The sequence below is a fragment of the Podarcis melisellensis genome (genome assembly GCF_964234715.1).
Source record: "Podarcis melisellensis genome assembly, chromosome: 5".
In the NCBI taxonomy this organism is placed as follows: Eukaryota; Metazoa; Chordata; class Lepidosauria; order Squamata; family Lacertidae; genus Podarcis; species Podarcis melisellensis.
Window position 1 is genome coordinate 96,359,614 of NC_138537.1, and position 16,170 is coordinate 96,375,783.

The 16,170-nt window shown below is 43.5% G+C and overlaps 1 protein-coding gene across 6 annotated transcripts in view; it reads left to right on the forward strand.

Moving 5' to 3' along the window:
• PCLO (piccolo presynaptic cytomatrix protein) overlaps positions 1 to 16,170 on the forward strand; it is a gene marked incomplete at its 5' end in the record, with an annotated part of 247,616 nt that overhangs the window by 140,770 nt on the left and 90,676 nt on the right. For all 6 annotated transcript variants that reach the window (XR_014168472.1, XM_081911645.1, XM_081911646.1 and 3 more), the window contains 2 exons: positions 208 to 2,219; positions 12,134 to 14,336. Coding sequence is in view for 5 of the 6 variants with exons in the window: in XM_081911645.1 (XP_081767771.1) it covers positions 208 to 2,219; positions 12,134 to 14,336 (4,215 nt within the window). The remainder of the gene's footprint in view (positions 1 to 207; positions 2,220 to 12,133; positions 14,337 to 16,170) is intronic.

Genomic DNA, 16,170 nt, shown 5'->3' on the forward strand with positions numbered 1-16,170 from the left:
CTGCATGTGCCTGCATGTTCAGGAAATGCTTCCCCCCTCCCTTCCCTCCTGCACAGCTAATGTAGAGCATTAAAGTGAAGATTTGCATGCAGCTGCCCCCTGCTCTTCTGCTCATTTAACTCATCTTGATGGGATGGCTTGCAGAACTCGCAAAAAAAAGGGCTTTGTTTTGAAAGACTGGACTATAACTCTGCCCTGTAATTTCAGGTGAAGTTATGGATTACTCAAGCAAGATTACGGGTCCTTACCCAGAGACTCGGCAAGTAATTTCTGGCACTGGGATCAGTGCACCTCAGTATTCCCAAGCACGAATAGTACCATCCATAGGATCCCCTTATGGCATTGGAAGTGTTTTGAGATCATCTAATGGAGTTGTTTATTCATCCGTTGCGACTCCAGTGCCATCCACATTTGCTATCACCACACAACCTGGTTCTATTTTCAGTACTTCCGTTAGAGACCTATCTGCTCTTCAGACAGTTGACACAATGCCCTCATTATCAAACTTACAACATAGCCAGGCACTTCCAAGATCATATGATTTCTTGACAACTGTAGCCTCTGAGAAAGAGGGTGCAATTACTGACATCGACATTGACCCAGGGTTGCAACCTCTTCCTATGGAAGCCATTACTAGTGAGCCAACCAACTTGATGCCTGTTTTCACTACAGCTTCAGAAGCTTTTGTAGATATAATTGAGGATGAAGCTACACACCTCCTTGCCCCCGAAGAAGGCAAACAGCAGCACCTTGACTTGGAGCGCGAGCTTCTAGAGCTCGAAAAACTACAGCAGCAACGTTTTGCAGAGGAGCTTGAGTGGGAGCGTCAAGAAATTCATCGGTTCAGAGAACAAGAGCAATTCATGGTTCAGAAGAAGCTTGAGGAGTTGCATTCTATGAAGCACCACCTCTTATATCAGCAAGAAGAAGAGAGGCAGGCACAGTTCATGATGAGGCAGGAAACGTTAGCGCAGCAGCAACTGCACATTGAACAAATCCAGCACCTGCAGCAGCAGCTCCACCAGCACTTGGAAGAGCAGAAGATCCACCAGATCTATCAGTACAATTACGAACCTTCTGGAACTGTCTCCCCACAGACGACCACAGACCAAGTCATCCTTGAAGGCCAGTACGCTGCTGCCCCCAACGGGCAGTTTTGGGCTGGTGATGAAGCCACTACCACTGCTTCTGCTGTGCTGGGAATCGAAATTCCACAAAGCCAAGCCTGGTACACAGTTCAGTCAGATGGTGTAACTCAGTACATTCCCAGGCCTGGCCTGCTAAGCTCTGTCTCAGAGATGTCTCTTAAAGATGTGGATGTGAGAGAGGAAAAGCAGTTGAAAAAGAGGAGCTCCATGCCAAAGTTGCGTGGCCCATACGAGGAACTTGACGGAGCTCTGGAAGAAGAGCCTAGGTGTCTTAAAAAGATAGTGGAGAGCGGAGTTCAAACCGACGATGAGGATGGTGCAGACATGGGCTATGCAGACAGGAGGAGGAGAACCAAAAAGAGTGTGGATACAAGTGTTCAGACAGACGATGAGGACCAAGATGAATGGGATCCGACCAACAGGTCAAGGAGGAAAGCCCGTGTGGGGAAATACGAAGGTACCACTGAGGCAGACAAGCCTAAGCCGTTTCCCCAAGTCGCCAGTATTGCAGTGCAAACGGTGGCAGAGATATCCGTACAAACAGAGCCAGTAGGGACAATACGGACCCCTTCAGCAAGGGCCCACCTAGATGCAAAGGTAGAAATCATAAAACACATTTCAGCTCCAGAAAAGACATACAAAGGAGGAAGTTTGGGGTGTCAGACAGAAACGGATTCAGACACCCAAAGCCCCCAATACCTCACAGCTACCTCCCCTCAGAAAGATAAAAAGCGCCCAACACCATTAGAAATAGGTTACTCTTCACACCTCCGGCCAGAACCCACACTTCAGGTAGCCCCTTCCCCTCCCAAATCTCCCAAAGTACTTTATTCTCCCATTTCGCCAGTATCTCCGGCTGCAGTTATAGAGTCGGCCTTTGTACCCTATGAGAAGCCTGACCCTGAAGACCTTAGTCCTCAGAAGATTCTGCATTCCGAGGTCCCCAAGATTCCGCAGCTGAGCCCCAAGTCCGCCAAGGTGATGCAGCGCTCTTTGTCCGACCCCAAACCACTGAGCCCAACAGCCGAAGACCCTTCCAGAGCACATTTCCCGTACACGGATGGTTTCTTGGTAAGACCCCTTCTTTCTTCAGAGTACAAGTTCATTTTGAGTGACATCCTATGTATTATAATAAGCACTGCTTCATTAACTTGATCTATGTATGTGAATGGTAATTGGGCAATACTGGCAATGAAGCTCTGGTATGTTTGAAACCTGATAGGAGGTGTTTATTTTATTTTTAATTAGACATGGAACTGCAAGGAAGGTGGAACATGGTGCTGCTTCAAAATAAAATGGGAAATACTTAAATGAGAGTTAATCCCAATGTTTATTGGAATCAGTGTTGAAAGGGAATTTTCTAGTTTCCTCCATATTTAAATTGTTTTCATATATTTCCTTCCAGAAATCTAGTAGTTTGGAATGCACATATATCCATAACTTCCATCAAGGAAGTGTGGTTATTTGCTAAGAAATTGGAACCATAGAATTGTATTTGGAAGGGACCCCAAGGATCATCTAGTCCAACCCCCTGCAATGCAGGAATCTCAGCTAAAGCATCCATGACAGATGGCCATCCAACCTCTGCTTAAAAACCTCCAAGGAAGGAGAGTCCACCACTGACCAAGGGAGTCCATTTCACTGTAGAATAGTTCTTACTGTCAGAAAGTTCTTCCTGGTGTTGAGTCGGAATCTCCTTTCTTGAAATTTGAAGCCATTAGTTCAGGCCCTATCCTCTGGAGCAGCAGAAAACAAGCTTGCTCCATCTTCCATGTGACAGCCCTTGAGATATGAAGATGGCTATCGTATCTCCTATTCTCCAGGCTAAACATACCCAGCTCCTTCAGCTGTTCCTCACAAGGCTTTCCAGACCCTTGATCATCTTGGTTGCCCTCCTCTGCACACGTTCCAGCTTGTCAACATCCTTCTTAAATTGTGGTGCCCAGAATTGAACACAGTATTCCAAGTGTGGGTTAAACCACAGAGCCTAGGACTTGCCAATCAGAAGGTCAGCGGTTCGAATCCCCGTGACGGGGTGAGCTCCCGTTGCTCAGTCCCTGCTCCTGCCAACCTAGCAGTTCGAAAGCACGTCAAAGTGCAAGTAGATAAATAGGTACCACTCCGGCAGGAAGGTAAACAGCGTTTCCATGCATTGCTCTGGTTCGCCAGAATGCTGGCCACATGACCCGGAAGCTGTACGCTGGCTCCCTCAGCCAATAAAGCGAGATGAGCGCTGCAACCCCAGAGTCGGCCACGACTGGACCTAATGGTCAGGGGTCCCTTTACCTTTGTTATTTCCCTTGATCTGGACACCATACTTCTGTTGATGCAGCATGGAATAGCATAACAATAATAGTGAGTTTTCACAAGTGCCAAAATGATGTTACTGTTGCCCAGTAGCAGCTGGTGTGGCAAGAAACCCACAAGCCCACCTTCCCAACATAGGCACTGCCACAACTTATCTGAACCACACTGGGGCAGGCCAGAGCAGGGTGGCAGTAAGCTTGAGATTGCATGGACATACTGGTAGAAACAGTCTGACTCTTCCAGCTGTGCATAGACCCAGCCTCACTGCTGCCCCACCCTAGTACCCTCCAAGTAAACTGTGCAGACACACCAACAGTAGAGCTGGATTAGCTCTGCTGGTGCATCTGCAGTGCCCTGACCTCATTGCCACTCTGTTCTGCCTCAGCCCAGTTCAGGTAAGCTGTAGCAGACGGATTCCACAGCACTGCCCAGTGACAGCAGCTGCTATTGCCGTTGTCCCTTACCTTATTTCAAAGGAGACCTAATTCCCTAGCATGGCGGCCATGTGTTGTCTGAACATTGTAGGATCCCACAAAATGCCTAACATTCTTCCTTCCATAACTGTATATTCCTTAGTAAAACAAAACATTCTTCCTGATTTCTGGATCTGTCAGTTCAGCCAAGTAGTGTTCCTAAGTAAATTGTGTTTCAAATGCTTTTTGTAAAGTAGTTGTTCATAAGTCTCCTTGTATTACTATGTCTTCAGCTCTCAGAGAAGTACTTTTGAAATGTTTTTTGCTGACAGTTTAAACTGAGATAAACTTTAGTGTTGAGAAGTAACTTATAGATTTGCTTCCGCCACAGGATTTTAAACAATGAGACTATTTTTGAACTGGTTGCATCAAGCAAATCCTCCCAAGTTTATCAATTCCTTGCATAATTTTAATCCCAAAATACAAAAGCAGCTGTTTTAGTTTTCGGAACCCTGCTTTCTCTTCACACTAAAGAGCTTGGGATATTACTAGTGGAATGATTGTTCCTAGTTTAAATATTATTTCTACCATTAGTCAATAAAAACAATCACCCTTAGGTGAACAACTTAAAGATTTAAGCAAACATCCTAAGCCTACTTGTGAGTCAGAGAGTAGATTCATATTGTCTAGATATTACATAAATTACATATATTACAGTTGTATAAGTAAAATTGGTTTGCCCAAGCTTGCCCATCATGTAAAAACATGGGCTGATACTGGATTTGAACCATAGCTGTCAACTTTTCCCTTTTCTTGCGTGGAATCCTATTCGGAATAAGGGAATTTCCCTTAAAAAAAGGGAAACATTGACAGCTATGATTTGAACCCACTTTGCCAGTTCCAAAAACATGGTACTCGCTCATCTGGAACTAAGTGGCATTCTGTTGTTCTAAACCAGGCTTCCTCAACCTCAGCCCTCCAGATGTTTTTGGCCTACAACTCCCATGATCCCTAGCTAGCAGGACCAGTGGTCAGGGACGATGGGAACTGTAGTCTCAAAACATCTGAAGGGCTGAGGTTGAGGAAGCCTGTTCTAGGAGCAGGAATACTGGGAAAGGGAGGCTATTTGAGGCTGTGGTCAACCTTTCCCTGATTTTACATGGTTTACATATCTTGATATGGCATAGGGCTGCCAACGTGCCCTCAGGATTGTGGGTGCCCACCGCAATGTGGACGTCACATGCACTACATGCAGGCTACATGTGACATCACATGTCTGCATTGCGGCAGCGGCTCCTCTTCCTCCTTCTCCGTGGGGAGGGGCTTGGACTCAGAGAGATTCTGCCTCCATGTCTGAGGCAACCCCCCGCGCTTGGAAAAGAGTGCCTCACTCACTGGCTACGGAGGGCGGAGCTGAACTGCTTCTTTCTTGGAGACAGTGCTGCCTCCTGCTGGCTTTTCTCATTGACTTTGTGGGTGCCCGGCTTCTAGAATTATATTATTGTGGGTGCCCAGGTACCCACGGCCCATGGAGTTGGCTCCTATGTCAAGTCAAGCATTCATCTGTCACTTTGCATGCCTTTATGTAACCTTCAAACATCAGTAAATGAGTTCAAATGTTTGGGGGTTGATTCACCCTTGCAGGGGTGTTAACTTTATTGAGCAATGACTAGAAATCAGCCAATTCAAGTTCCAATAATATAATAAAGATAGGAGTATATTGCTTCTTTGTAGTGTTTTCTGTATTGAGTGCTTTGTAGTGAATGTTAAAAGTGAAAATTCTTTCTAATTACAGCATTTTACTTAGAACAAGGAACTATGGGTATAGAATCTATTGTGCCTTGGATTAAGCTCCATATAATATAATTAAGAATCTTTATTATTCAGTTGGTAGCTGTGCAAATCCTCTTCTGGGGAACCCAAGTCTCAAGGGAAGGTATCTAGGAAAAGTGCCAAAATCTGTTGGCACATCTGTTCCATTTGGAAACAGGGCAAACTTTTGCCCTTAACATCCTCTGAGGGAATAATTGTTTGGGAAACGTCCAGTTTGGAAGCATGGCAAACATTTTATCAGTTTGTCTCTGTTTAGATTCATGCCAAGTGTTCCTGCCCCAAACAAACAGATGCACACATATACCCCAAAGGGAGTTTTTAACAGTCTTTGCATGAACAAGGAGTAGCAGACCAGAGGGCAGAAATCCCTATGCATCCCCTAGTTTTTAAAGGTTAGAAGCTCAATCCAAACCAGAGTTAAGCATTTTTAGGACTCATCTATTTCCATGTAGAAGAGTTGAGCCTTTCCACTGAAATGAAGAAATAAACAGGAATTTGGTGTGCTTCACTGTGGCTGGATATTGCCCTATTTAGATTTGTTTTCCTAACCATCCTGAAAACTTTACACAGTTTGTAAAGCCAAAGCCGTGAATACAAACTGAACAATATAACATAGGAGCCAACTCCTAGGGGCTGCCATTCAAATGGTGTCTGTGACCATGTCATGTGATCAATTATGTAGTGCAGGGTTTACTTGCCCCCCCAATATTTTATTCAACTTGACACCCATGCAATAAAACATTTGAACACATCCCTTCTTGACTAATCCAGAATAAGGACCAAACTAAAAGCAGTGGCTGCGTATGCACCATACGTTTAAAATATGATTCTCTCCCCCAAAGAATCATGGGAACCTTAGTTTGTTAAGAGTACTGTGAATTGTCGCTCTGTGGTAGACAGACTACAGTTCCCAGGATTCTGTGAGGGGTGCTTTAAATGTAAGGTGTGTACACAACTTTGGAAGCAGTTAACATGTGCATGAAGAATCAGGACCTCAGCAGTTAGGGAGAGTTTTTCAATCCTCATTCTATGATCTCAATGAAATGCCCACTCTTCCCCTTTAGCTGCTACTAGTTCCAGGAGGCAAGCCTCCATTAATCCCAATAGCAGTGGGATTTTCACCCTGATCATAGCCAAGCAGGAACCTCTCCATTTGCTGTGATCTTGATCCTGCTGCACACCTCACCCTTTGCAATTACTGTTTACATTGGGGGGGGCATGCGTTCAGTTGCTTTCACACAACCACATTTAATTTGTCCCTATATTAAAACTTTCAAGAGCCTTCACACATGTCTGTGCCTGCTCAGAATGCACAAGAAGTGAAATCACTTTTTTAATAATAATAATAATAAAAATTACCTCCATCTCAAAATACCTTTGCATGCAGACAGCTTTTCACAACAGGGGAGATGTTCCAAATTAAGCATTCCACAGATGTTGACACAGGATTGGATCCAGTCAAGTGAGCTTCCATATGAAGCTATGATGTAGCGTCATCACTTTGTTGGGGTTTTAGTCTTGTTTTAAATGTCTCCATTGTCTTTGCATTTTTAACTGCTTGTAATTATTTTATGTGTAGATTGCCATCAGATGGTGGTTCATAGTATAGAATCATAGAATCATAGAGTTAGAAGAGACCACAAGGGCCATTGAGTCCAACCCCCTGCCAAGCAGGAAACACCATCAGAGCACTCCTGACATATGGTTGTCAAGCCTCTGCTTAAAGACCTCCAAAGAAGGAGACTCCACCACACTCCTTGGCAGCAAATTCCACTGTCAAACAGCTCTTACTGTCAGGAAGTTCTTCCTAATGTTGAGGTGGAATCTTCTTTCTTGTAGTTTGGATCCATTGCTCTGTGTCCGCTTCTCTGTAGCAGCAGAAAACAACCTTTCTCCCTCCTCTATGTGACATCCTTTTATATATTTGAACATGGCTATCATATCGTTTGAACATGGCTATCATATCACCCCTTAACCTCCTCTTCTCCAGGCTAAACATGCCCAGCTCCCTTAGCCGTTCCTCATAGGGCATCGTTTCCAGGCCTTTGACCATTTTGGTTGCCCTCCTCTGGACACGTTCCAGTTTGTCAGTGTCCTTCTTGAACTGTGGTGCCCAGAACTGGACACAGTACTCCAGGTGAGGTCTGACCAGAGCAGAATACAGTGGCACTATTACTTCCCTTGATCTAGATGCTATACTCCTATTGATGCAGCCCAAAATTGCATTGGCTTTTTTAGCTGTCGTGTCACACTGTTGGCTCATGTCAAGTTTGTGGTCAACCAAGACTCCTAGATCCTTTTCACGTGTACTGCTCTCAAGCCAGGTGTCACCCATCTTGTATTTGTGCCTCTCATTTTTTTTGCCCAGGTGCAATACTTTACATTTCTCCCTGTTAAAATTCATCTTGTTTGTTTTGGCCCAGTTCTCTAATCTGTCAAGGTCGTTTTGAAGTGTGATCCTGTCCTCTGGGGTGTTAGCCAGTAATAATAATGCATGCCATTAATTTCTAAACATTGCAACGTACCTTGGAACCTGTCCAGCACCAGTCAGGGACACTTTCACCTGGGGCCTCAGGGGTGGTTCTGCCTCTGCTTTAGAGATTGGGCTCCCTTTCTGTAGGGTAGGACACTTGCTAGCCTCCCCTGAGGGTTCCTGGTCTTCTGCAGCTGTTGTGCTGTACTTTTCCTGAGTTCCACCAGTATCTTGGGGGTCCAGATCATTGGAGGAGGAATCTAGCACGGGCAGGACATGACGCAGAAGACCAAGATTGAAAGAAAGGCTCTCCTTTGCCTTCCTGGTAAGATCAGGGCAGAGGTGAAATTGTATGCTTGTATGTGACTGCCTGTGACCATGAAATTGCTCATATTTCCACAACCCTACAGGAGTGTAATAACACACAGTTTACTGAATGACCAGAAGATACTAATGACCATGAAGTTTTTAAGTGTAGCCTGCAAATTTATTCAAATCTTCCCTTTATTCCTATTAATTTATTGCGGTATTCATAGCCTGAAATGAACAATAAATTGTGAGTCAGGTGACACCAGAAGGGTATGTTGTTCACAGTGCATAATATCATGAAATAAAACATTTTCTAGGATAAGTTGATAGACAGTTGGTAATTTGTGCTTGTACATGGGGGGGGGGGGAATCAAGAGCAAGTCTTGATTGTTTTGTAAAAATTCAGTCATTCGTTGGCAGGTTTCTACTGAAATGCACAATATCTACAGTGACACAAGATAGCTAAACAAGGAAAAACTACTGAACAATATTTTGATAAGCATGTAGTGGATCTAGTAAAAAGAAAAAGAAAATGAAAAATGTTCAGGTGTAGATTTCCATCTGGGGAAAGGGGGCTTGTGAAAGGGTTTCACATTCATAGGAATGCTTCAAATCAATATTTCTCCTAAATGGTGAATTTTTAAATCAGCAGTAACTAACCTGTGGCCCCCTAATGCTGTAAAGACTGCCAGCTCCCCCCAGCTCCCAGCCAACATGACCAGGGGTCAGTGGTTACGGGAAGTGCAGTCCAGCAACATCTGGAAGGTCGTAAGTTTTAAAAAGCAAATGTTTGTGGCCTTCTATTGTAATATTGCATCATATTACTATTATTACTACTACTGCTGCTACTACTACTATTTGATCCAGCATGTATTGTCCATCTTCCTGTGGAACTGTAGTACATAGTTCTGCCAGTGGCGTAGCGTGGGAGGTGCAGGGGGGGAAGGCCGCACCGGGCGCAACATCTGGGGGTTAGGGTTAGGGGGCGCAAATCCATGGGTTAGGGGGTGCAAATTACTTGCCTTGCCCCGGGTGCTGACAACCCACGCTACGCCACTGAGTGCTGCTGTTACATTCATGGGAGTTACAGAATGGTATTTTCCAGGAGGTTCCTGATCAAACTTAGGAGCATGTATTTGCATATGTTCCTTACTTCATTTCTCATGATCCCTGGAAACTGAATAGGTGAACTGCCTCCATTGAAAAGGATTACACATGTGAACCAACCCTTAGTTTTCAAAAGAAGCCTGTGTTGTCATATAACGTGGGAGGCCGGCTTTATAGGATACTTGGATGGAATCCACATAGATGGTACTGGATAAAATAGGGTGACCTCAATTGCTCACTTTGTGTAATCTGGCTAGGAGGTAGAAGACCCTGGTCATAGCTCTTGGGGTTTGAAAGTTTCCAACTATGGGAGACGTTTCTTCACTAAAGTGACATAGTTATTTCTGGCTCTGCTGAAAATTTTTCACTAAGCTCCCCATCTGTCGTCAGTTCCCTTTTTTTATGACAGGAGTCCCTATTTTACCTGCTTCTTTTATTACTATTTTGAAAAAAGGGAAGGTGTAAGAGTTACCGTAGTTAAAGGAGTCCCTTAACAGATGCAAATCTAGATCGACAATAGAAGAGCAATAGATAAGAAGTCACTGGACAGGTGGCTAAAATCAAATCAGTAACTCAATTTGAAAGATCCCAAAATGCATTAGGAGTTATTCTGTGTTCCATATTTAAAGCTTTGCTGTTACACAAAAAAGAAGCAGTTGGACGTGTTAGCATTTCCTATCACATGGCTGGTTCCTATAATTTGGTAGATGCCTGACCTCATCAACAGTTCTGTCAAACTGGAAAAGACAAAATAACCAATATTCTGGCTCTCTAGCAGGACTGCAAATAATATATGTTAAGGGGTCCTAAATGTATGTATTTCCATTAATAATACATGTTGATTTGGACTGGTGAATTCAAAGCAGTTCCAAAGGTTGGTTTTAAGTAGCACAAAATCACCCTACAATTTCACAAGATTGTTAAATCATTATTGAATCATTAAGCAAGTATATTATCCATGCTGATGCCAAATAAGCATGGAATACTCAAAACAATACTTTATTGAACTAAATACACTGTTTAAAATATGGAAAGCCAGCTGAGTTAATTGGGTTAGAGTTTAGTTAACCCAGATAAGAGAGCTCATCACCATTTAAATAATGCTCCATTTGGGGTATCTAAACTGCTTCGCATACATAGGAGGGAGGCACAGGCTGTTGGGCACCACTTCCCAAAGGCTCACCAACAGGAAAGACAAATAGACGGGAGCATTGAGCGCTTTCTCTGTGTCTGTACCTGCCAGGAGGTTAGCGCTCCAATCCCCTGGGACACACGGACGCAAACCTCTGCAGATCCCTCCAGCCCAGAACCAGCTCTGAGCTATTTTATTTATTTTATTGCTTTATTTATTAGATTTATCAGTTGCTGTATCATGCCCAGGGCAACCCAAAGCGACTTACAACCTAACAGATGGACAGTAAATCCCACATAGATACATTAAAGCCATGAGGAAAGAGAAATACATTAAAGACATCCCCACCCACTTCTAAAAGGCCAAAGACCTGGTTATAGAGTAAAGTTTTTGCCCTGTGATGGCACCAGGTGAGCCTCCCTGGGGAGAGCATACAAGCAGTGTTAGAAAGAAATATAAGCTAGGTGCCAAATGGCTCCTTAAACCAGGGTTAGACCTGCCAAAACAGAATGACTAGTTACCATTTGGAGGCCATTTTTCTCTACGACTTTTTGGTCCCTGGATTGCGCAGATAAATTAAAACTGATGAAATTCTACAGGATGTGGTATTAGTGTGTGTAAACAGTCAAGATTCAAGAATCCCCATGCACCTCCAGATGGTGGAGATGTCATCCTGGAGCCTGGGCATCTTCACTCGGTCATAAACTGGCTGTTACATAGGAGCAGTCCTGGCACAAGGTATATCCAGCCCAACAATGTGTTCCTAACTGTGGCCAGAAAGTTCCACAGACAGACATGAAGGCAATACCCCTCTGTCACTCAGCTACTGGTACTCAGCCATACAGGTTCCATGGCTTATAACCATGGATAGATCTATCTGCCATGGATTTGTCTTCTATTAAGACTGTGATGAACATCATATCCTGTGGCTATGAGTTCCATACATGAATTTTATGTTAGGTGAAGTACCGCACTTGGTTTTATCTGTCCTGAATCTAATGGATGGCCCTGATTTCTGTTGTTATGACAGTGAGAAAAAATTGTCTCCATTCACTTTTTGCAAATGGCATCATTTAGTAAATTTGTGTTGTGTGTCCTTTTAATCATATTTTCTAAACTAAGAAGCCCCAAGTGCTTTAGGCTTTCCTTGTAGGGAAGATGCTCCCTCCAGCCTTTTGAACAGTTTCTTTGTACTTTTCTACACTTTGTCCAGCTCTGTGCTCTGGGGTGGCTAGAACTGTACACAGTCCTGCTTTGCAGCCTCTTTGGGACCACAAAACATGAGTTTAGTCAAGCATCTAGTAGTACATTTGGATGGGTTGTTTTTGGCTTGGGAGATCACAAGTTGTGCTGGCCCATATTTGTCCATTTATCTAAAATAATTATCCTGTGGTTTTTTCTTATGCCGCAGACGAAAGGATCTTCAAGTGTATCAGCATCAGGAATGCAAAAGAAGGTCAAGAGGACTCTACCCAACCCACCTCCAGAAGATGTTTCAGTAGGGACACAATCTGCCTTCACCACTGTGGGATCAGTTTCACGCCGGAGGATCTGTAGAAGCAATACCATGGCCAGAGCTAAAATCCTCCAGGATATAGACAGAGAGCTGGATCTGGTAGAGAGAGAGTCAGCCAAACTTCGGAAAAAGCAAGCGGAGTTAGATGAGGAAGAGAAAGAAATAGATGCAAAACTTCGGTATCTAGAGATGGGCATCAATCGGCGGAAAGAGGCATTGCTAAAAGAACGAGAAAAGAGGGAGCGTGCCTATCTTCAAGGTGTAGCAGAGGAACGCGACTATATGTCTGACAGTGAGGTTAGCAGCACCAGGCCCACGAGAATAGAATCTCAGCATGGCTTGGAAAGACCAAGGACTGCGCCCCAAACAGAATTTGACCAGTTTATCCCCCCACAAACCCAACCAGAAACGCAGTTTGCAACTCCTACGAGTCCTTACTCTCAGTATCAGTACTCTTCACCTGCCCTTCCCACTCAAGCACCAACTCAGTACTCCCAGCCATCGCATTACCAGCAGCAGCAACCTTTATATCAACAGCAGGTTTCTCCTTACCAGACCCAGTCAGCATTCCAAACTGTGGCAACCATGTCTTTCACGCCACAGGCTCAGCCTCCACCAACCCCACAGCCTTCCTACCTTTCGTCACAGCTAATGGTGATCCCACAGAAAACAAGGCAGGCTTCGTTATATCTGGAGCCTAAGATAACAACGAACTATGACGTGATTCGCAACCAGCCTCTCATGATAGCCCCTGCATCTTCTGACAACACATATGTCGTGTCCCATTTGGGTAGTAAATACAGTACCTTGGACTTAAGGATGGGGCTCGATGAGAGGAGCAGCATGGCCAGTAGTCCCATCTCAAGCATATCTGGTGACTCCTTCTATGCAGATATTGACCACCATGCGCCACGTAATTATGTGCTGATTGATGATATTGGAGACCTCACTAAAGGGACATCCGCTCTGAGCTCTGCTTATGGTCTACATGAGAAGGATCTGACCAAAACCGATCGGCTGCTTCGAACTACCGAGGCACGAAGAGTGCAAGAAGTCTCAGATTTCCTCGCACCGCTGCAGACTTCTTCTCGGTTGCACAGCTACATGAAAACTGATGACGATCCCATGGAAGACCCTTATGAATTGAAGCTGCTGAAGCATCAGATCAAGCAGGAGTTCCGAAGGGGGGCTGAAAGCCTGGATCACCTGGCAGGCCTTTCACAGTATTACCATGCAGATACTAGCTACAGACATTTCCCCAAATCTGAGAAATATAGCATAAGCAGGCTTACCTTGGAGAAGCAAGCTGCCAAACAACTTCCAGCCGCCCTTCTTTACCAGAAGCAGTCAAAGCATAAGAAGGCCTTGATTGATCCCAAATTATCTAAATTTTCACCCATTCAGGAAAGCAGGGACCTTGAGCTTGATTACTCAACCTACTTGACTTTAAGCACATCATCTCTTGGCGGCACTCCTTCCAGAGCAAGGCTCCTCCAAGATGACATAACGTTTGGCCTTCGGAAAAACATCACAGACCAGCAGAAGTATATGGGGCCAACTCTCTCACATTCTCTTGGCACAAGCCTTGGGGCTGCACTGAGTACATCAATGAGATCCACATTGCATGATGATTCTGACAAATCTTACAGCAGTGGCAGCAGATCCAGACCTTCTTCCCGACCGTCATCCGTCTATGGGCTTGATTTATCGCTAAAAAGAGATTCTTCAAGCTCATCTTTAAGACTGAAGGCCCAAGAGGCTGAACCACTAGACGTTTCCTTCAGTCACGCAGCCCCCTCTGGAAGAACTAAACCCACGAGTCTACCCATAAGTCAGAGCAGGGGCCGAATCCCAATAGTAGCACAGAATTCAGAAGAAGAGAGTCCCTTAAGTCCTGTGGGTCAGCCAATGGGAATGGCAAGAGCAGCAGCCGGGCCATTGCCCCCTATATCTGCAGACACTAGGGACCAGTTTGGATCAAGCCATTCATTGCCCGAAGTCCAACAGCATATGAGGGAAGAATCACGAGCTCGAGGCTATGACCGGGATATAGCCTTCATCATGGACGACTTCCAGCACGCCATGTCAGACAGTGAAGGTAAACTAGACTTCAGACTGCTTTATCGCTCCCACAACACAAATCCTCATTTCTATGCATGTGTCTGATTTCATAATCTTTCGGGGACTAATTCTTCTTCTTTTCTTTTTTGCATTCTTTTTCTGTGTGTGTGTATATATATATATATGTACGTATGTGTGTGTATATAGATAGATATTCTTTTCATTTGGTCGGCTGATTTAACTCTGTGCTCAGATTCTGGATGGGTACATAGATAGACTTGCATGTTCCAGTTGTATTTATTTTTTCTTTTAGTTTGCGTGTGCATTTTTTTGCACTCCACTTTTGTTATATGTATTTTGGCTGGGATTTTCAGAAGCAATAATTCAGGATTGGTTTGTCTTCTTCCATTGTGTTTAGAGGAATAAGCTTCTGCTAAAATCAAGAGAGGCTGAAAATACCACCCAAAATAAATATAGTCTTCATAAAACTGTGACCCATCCTTTTGTTAATGTGAAAAGATCTTCTGTGCAATAAGCTTGCTGCAAATCTTCAGCAATCCAAAAATTTCCAAGAGCCATAGAGCACAGTTTACAAACAAAATCCTTTATGAAAGTAATTCCCTTATATATTTCAAATCATTGTTTTAATCCCGGGTGAAATCATGGGTAGAAGCAATATTGTTATGATGGGGTATTGTATTTTTAGAGACTTCGTTACTGCGCCTTTATAATTGCATCTTCGTAAAGTGTATGCTGTTATGTATGGATTTTTGTAAATTAAAAGTATGATGATATGATATTGTTCAGACGTCAGGGTCAATTAGCTTCCCCAGTAAACTTTTCTCATTAAACTTTCACAGATAACTTCAATGCTATCCATATGTATAAATGACCCTATATAAACTATAACCTGTACCTCAGACATATAAGCATGTTTTTTAAGTGATTCTATTCATGTGTGGTTATTACATATGCTGTTCCAAGTATTGGGATGAGTCTGAGAGGAGGAAGCAGGCAGGACGGGACAGGAAAACCTAAGTAGGGAAACCATTTCTTAAAATAAAATACTAAAAGTCCCAAGTAAAAGTTCAAGAACATGGTGGGTTGGGAAGTCTACAGGCAACTGCACAAGCTTATCTCACACAGATGCACACAAAGGTGTTTTTTCTATAAAAAAAGAAAAAGAAATACTAAATGTTACTTTTTAAAAAGCAAAGAAAAATGTTATGCTGATGTTAAATATTAAACTGTAAGTTGTGTATCAGCATTGTTGGAATTGAGTAAAGTTTATAACATGTTTTAATACTGTTTCAGAAGCCATTTCCAAAAGACGTTTTGAAAGTTAATGAATTTTACACGTTTTCTTTGTATGTGCTCTGTTGAGTTTTTGTGCATATTGTCCAATAAAAATACACTGCATGCCCTGTTGTGTTTGCTAATAGCCGTGATTACTGTGGAAGAAATACTTGCTGAAGTTACTCCCCTCACACTTTCTTATCTACTTCAGTACCATTACTTCCTTCCTTCAGTTCACTCTGAAAATAGAATCATAATAGATGTGAATATTTGATATAAAGCTTTTCCCCTCCGAATGACCTGGAATTTGCCCCATCTCACCGAAGTATAAAACAGGAGGTTGGATCCAGAGAAAGTTAGTTGCATTTAAATCCCATTGAGATCAGCAGTACCTAAGTTAGCCATGACGTATGCTTTTGCACCGATTTCAAGGGTACCTAAATTTGGTTTACACTACAGTCCGATATACACTGACCTAGGAGTAAGTCCCATTGTATTCAGTGGCTAGTTACTTTTGAGTAGAGCTTTTCAGAGCGTGTTTTAATTTGCTCTGGATCCGATACATGTTCTTCAGA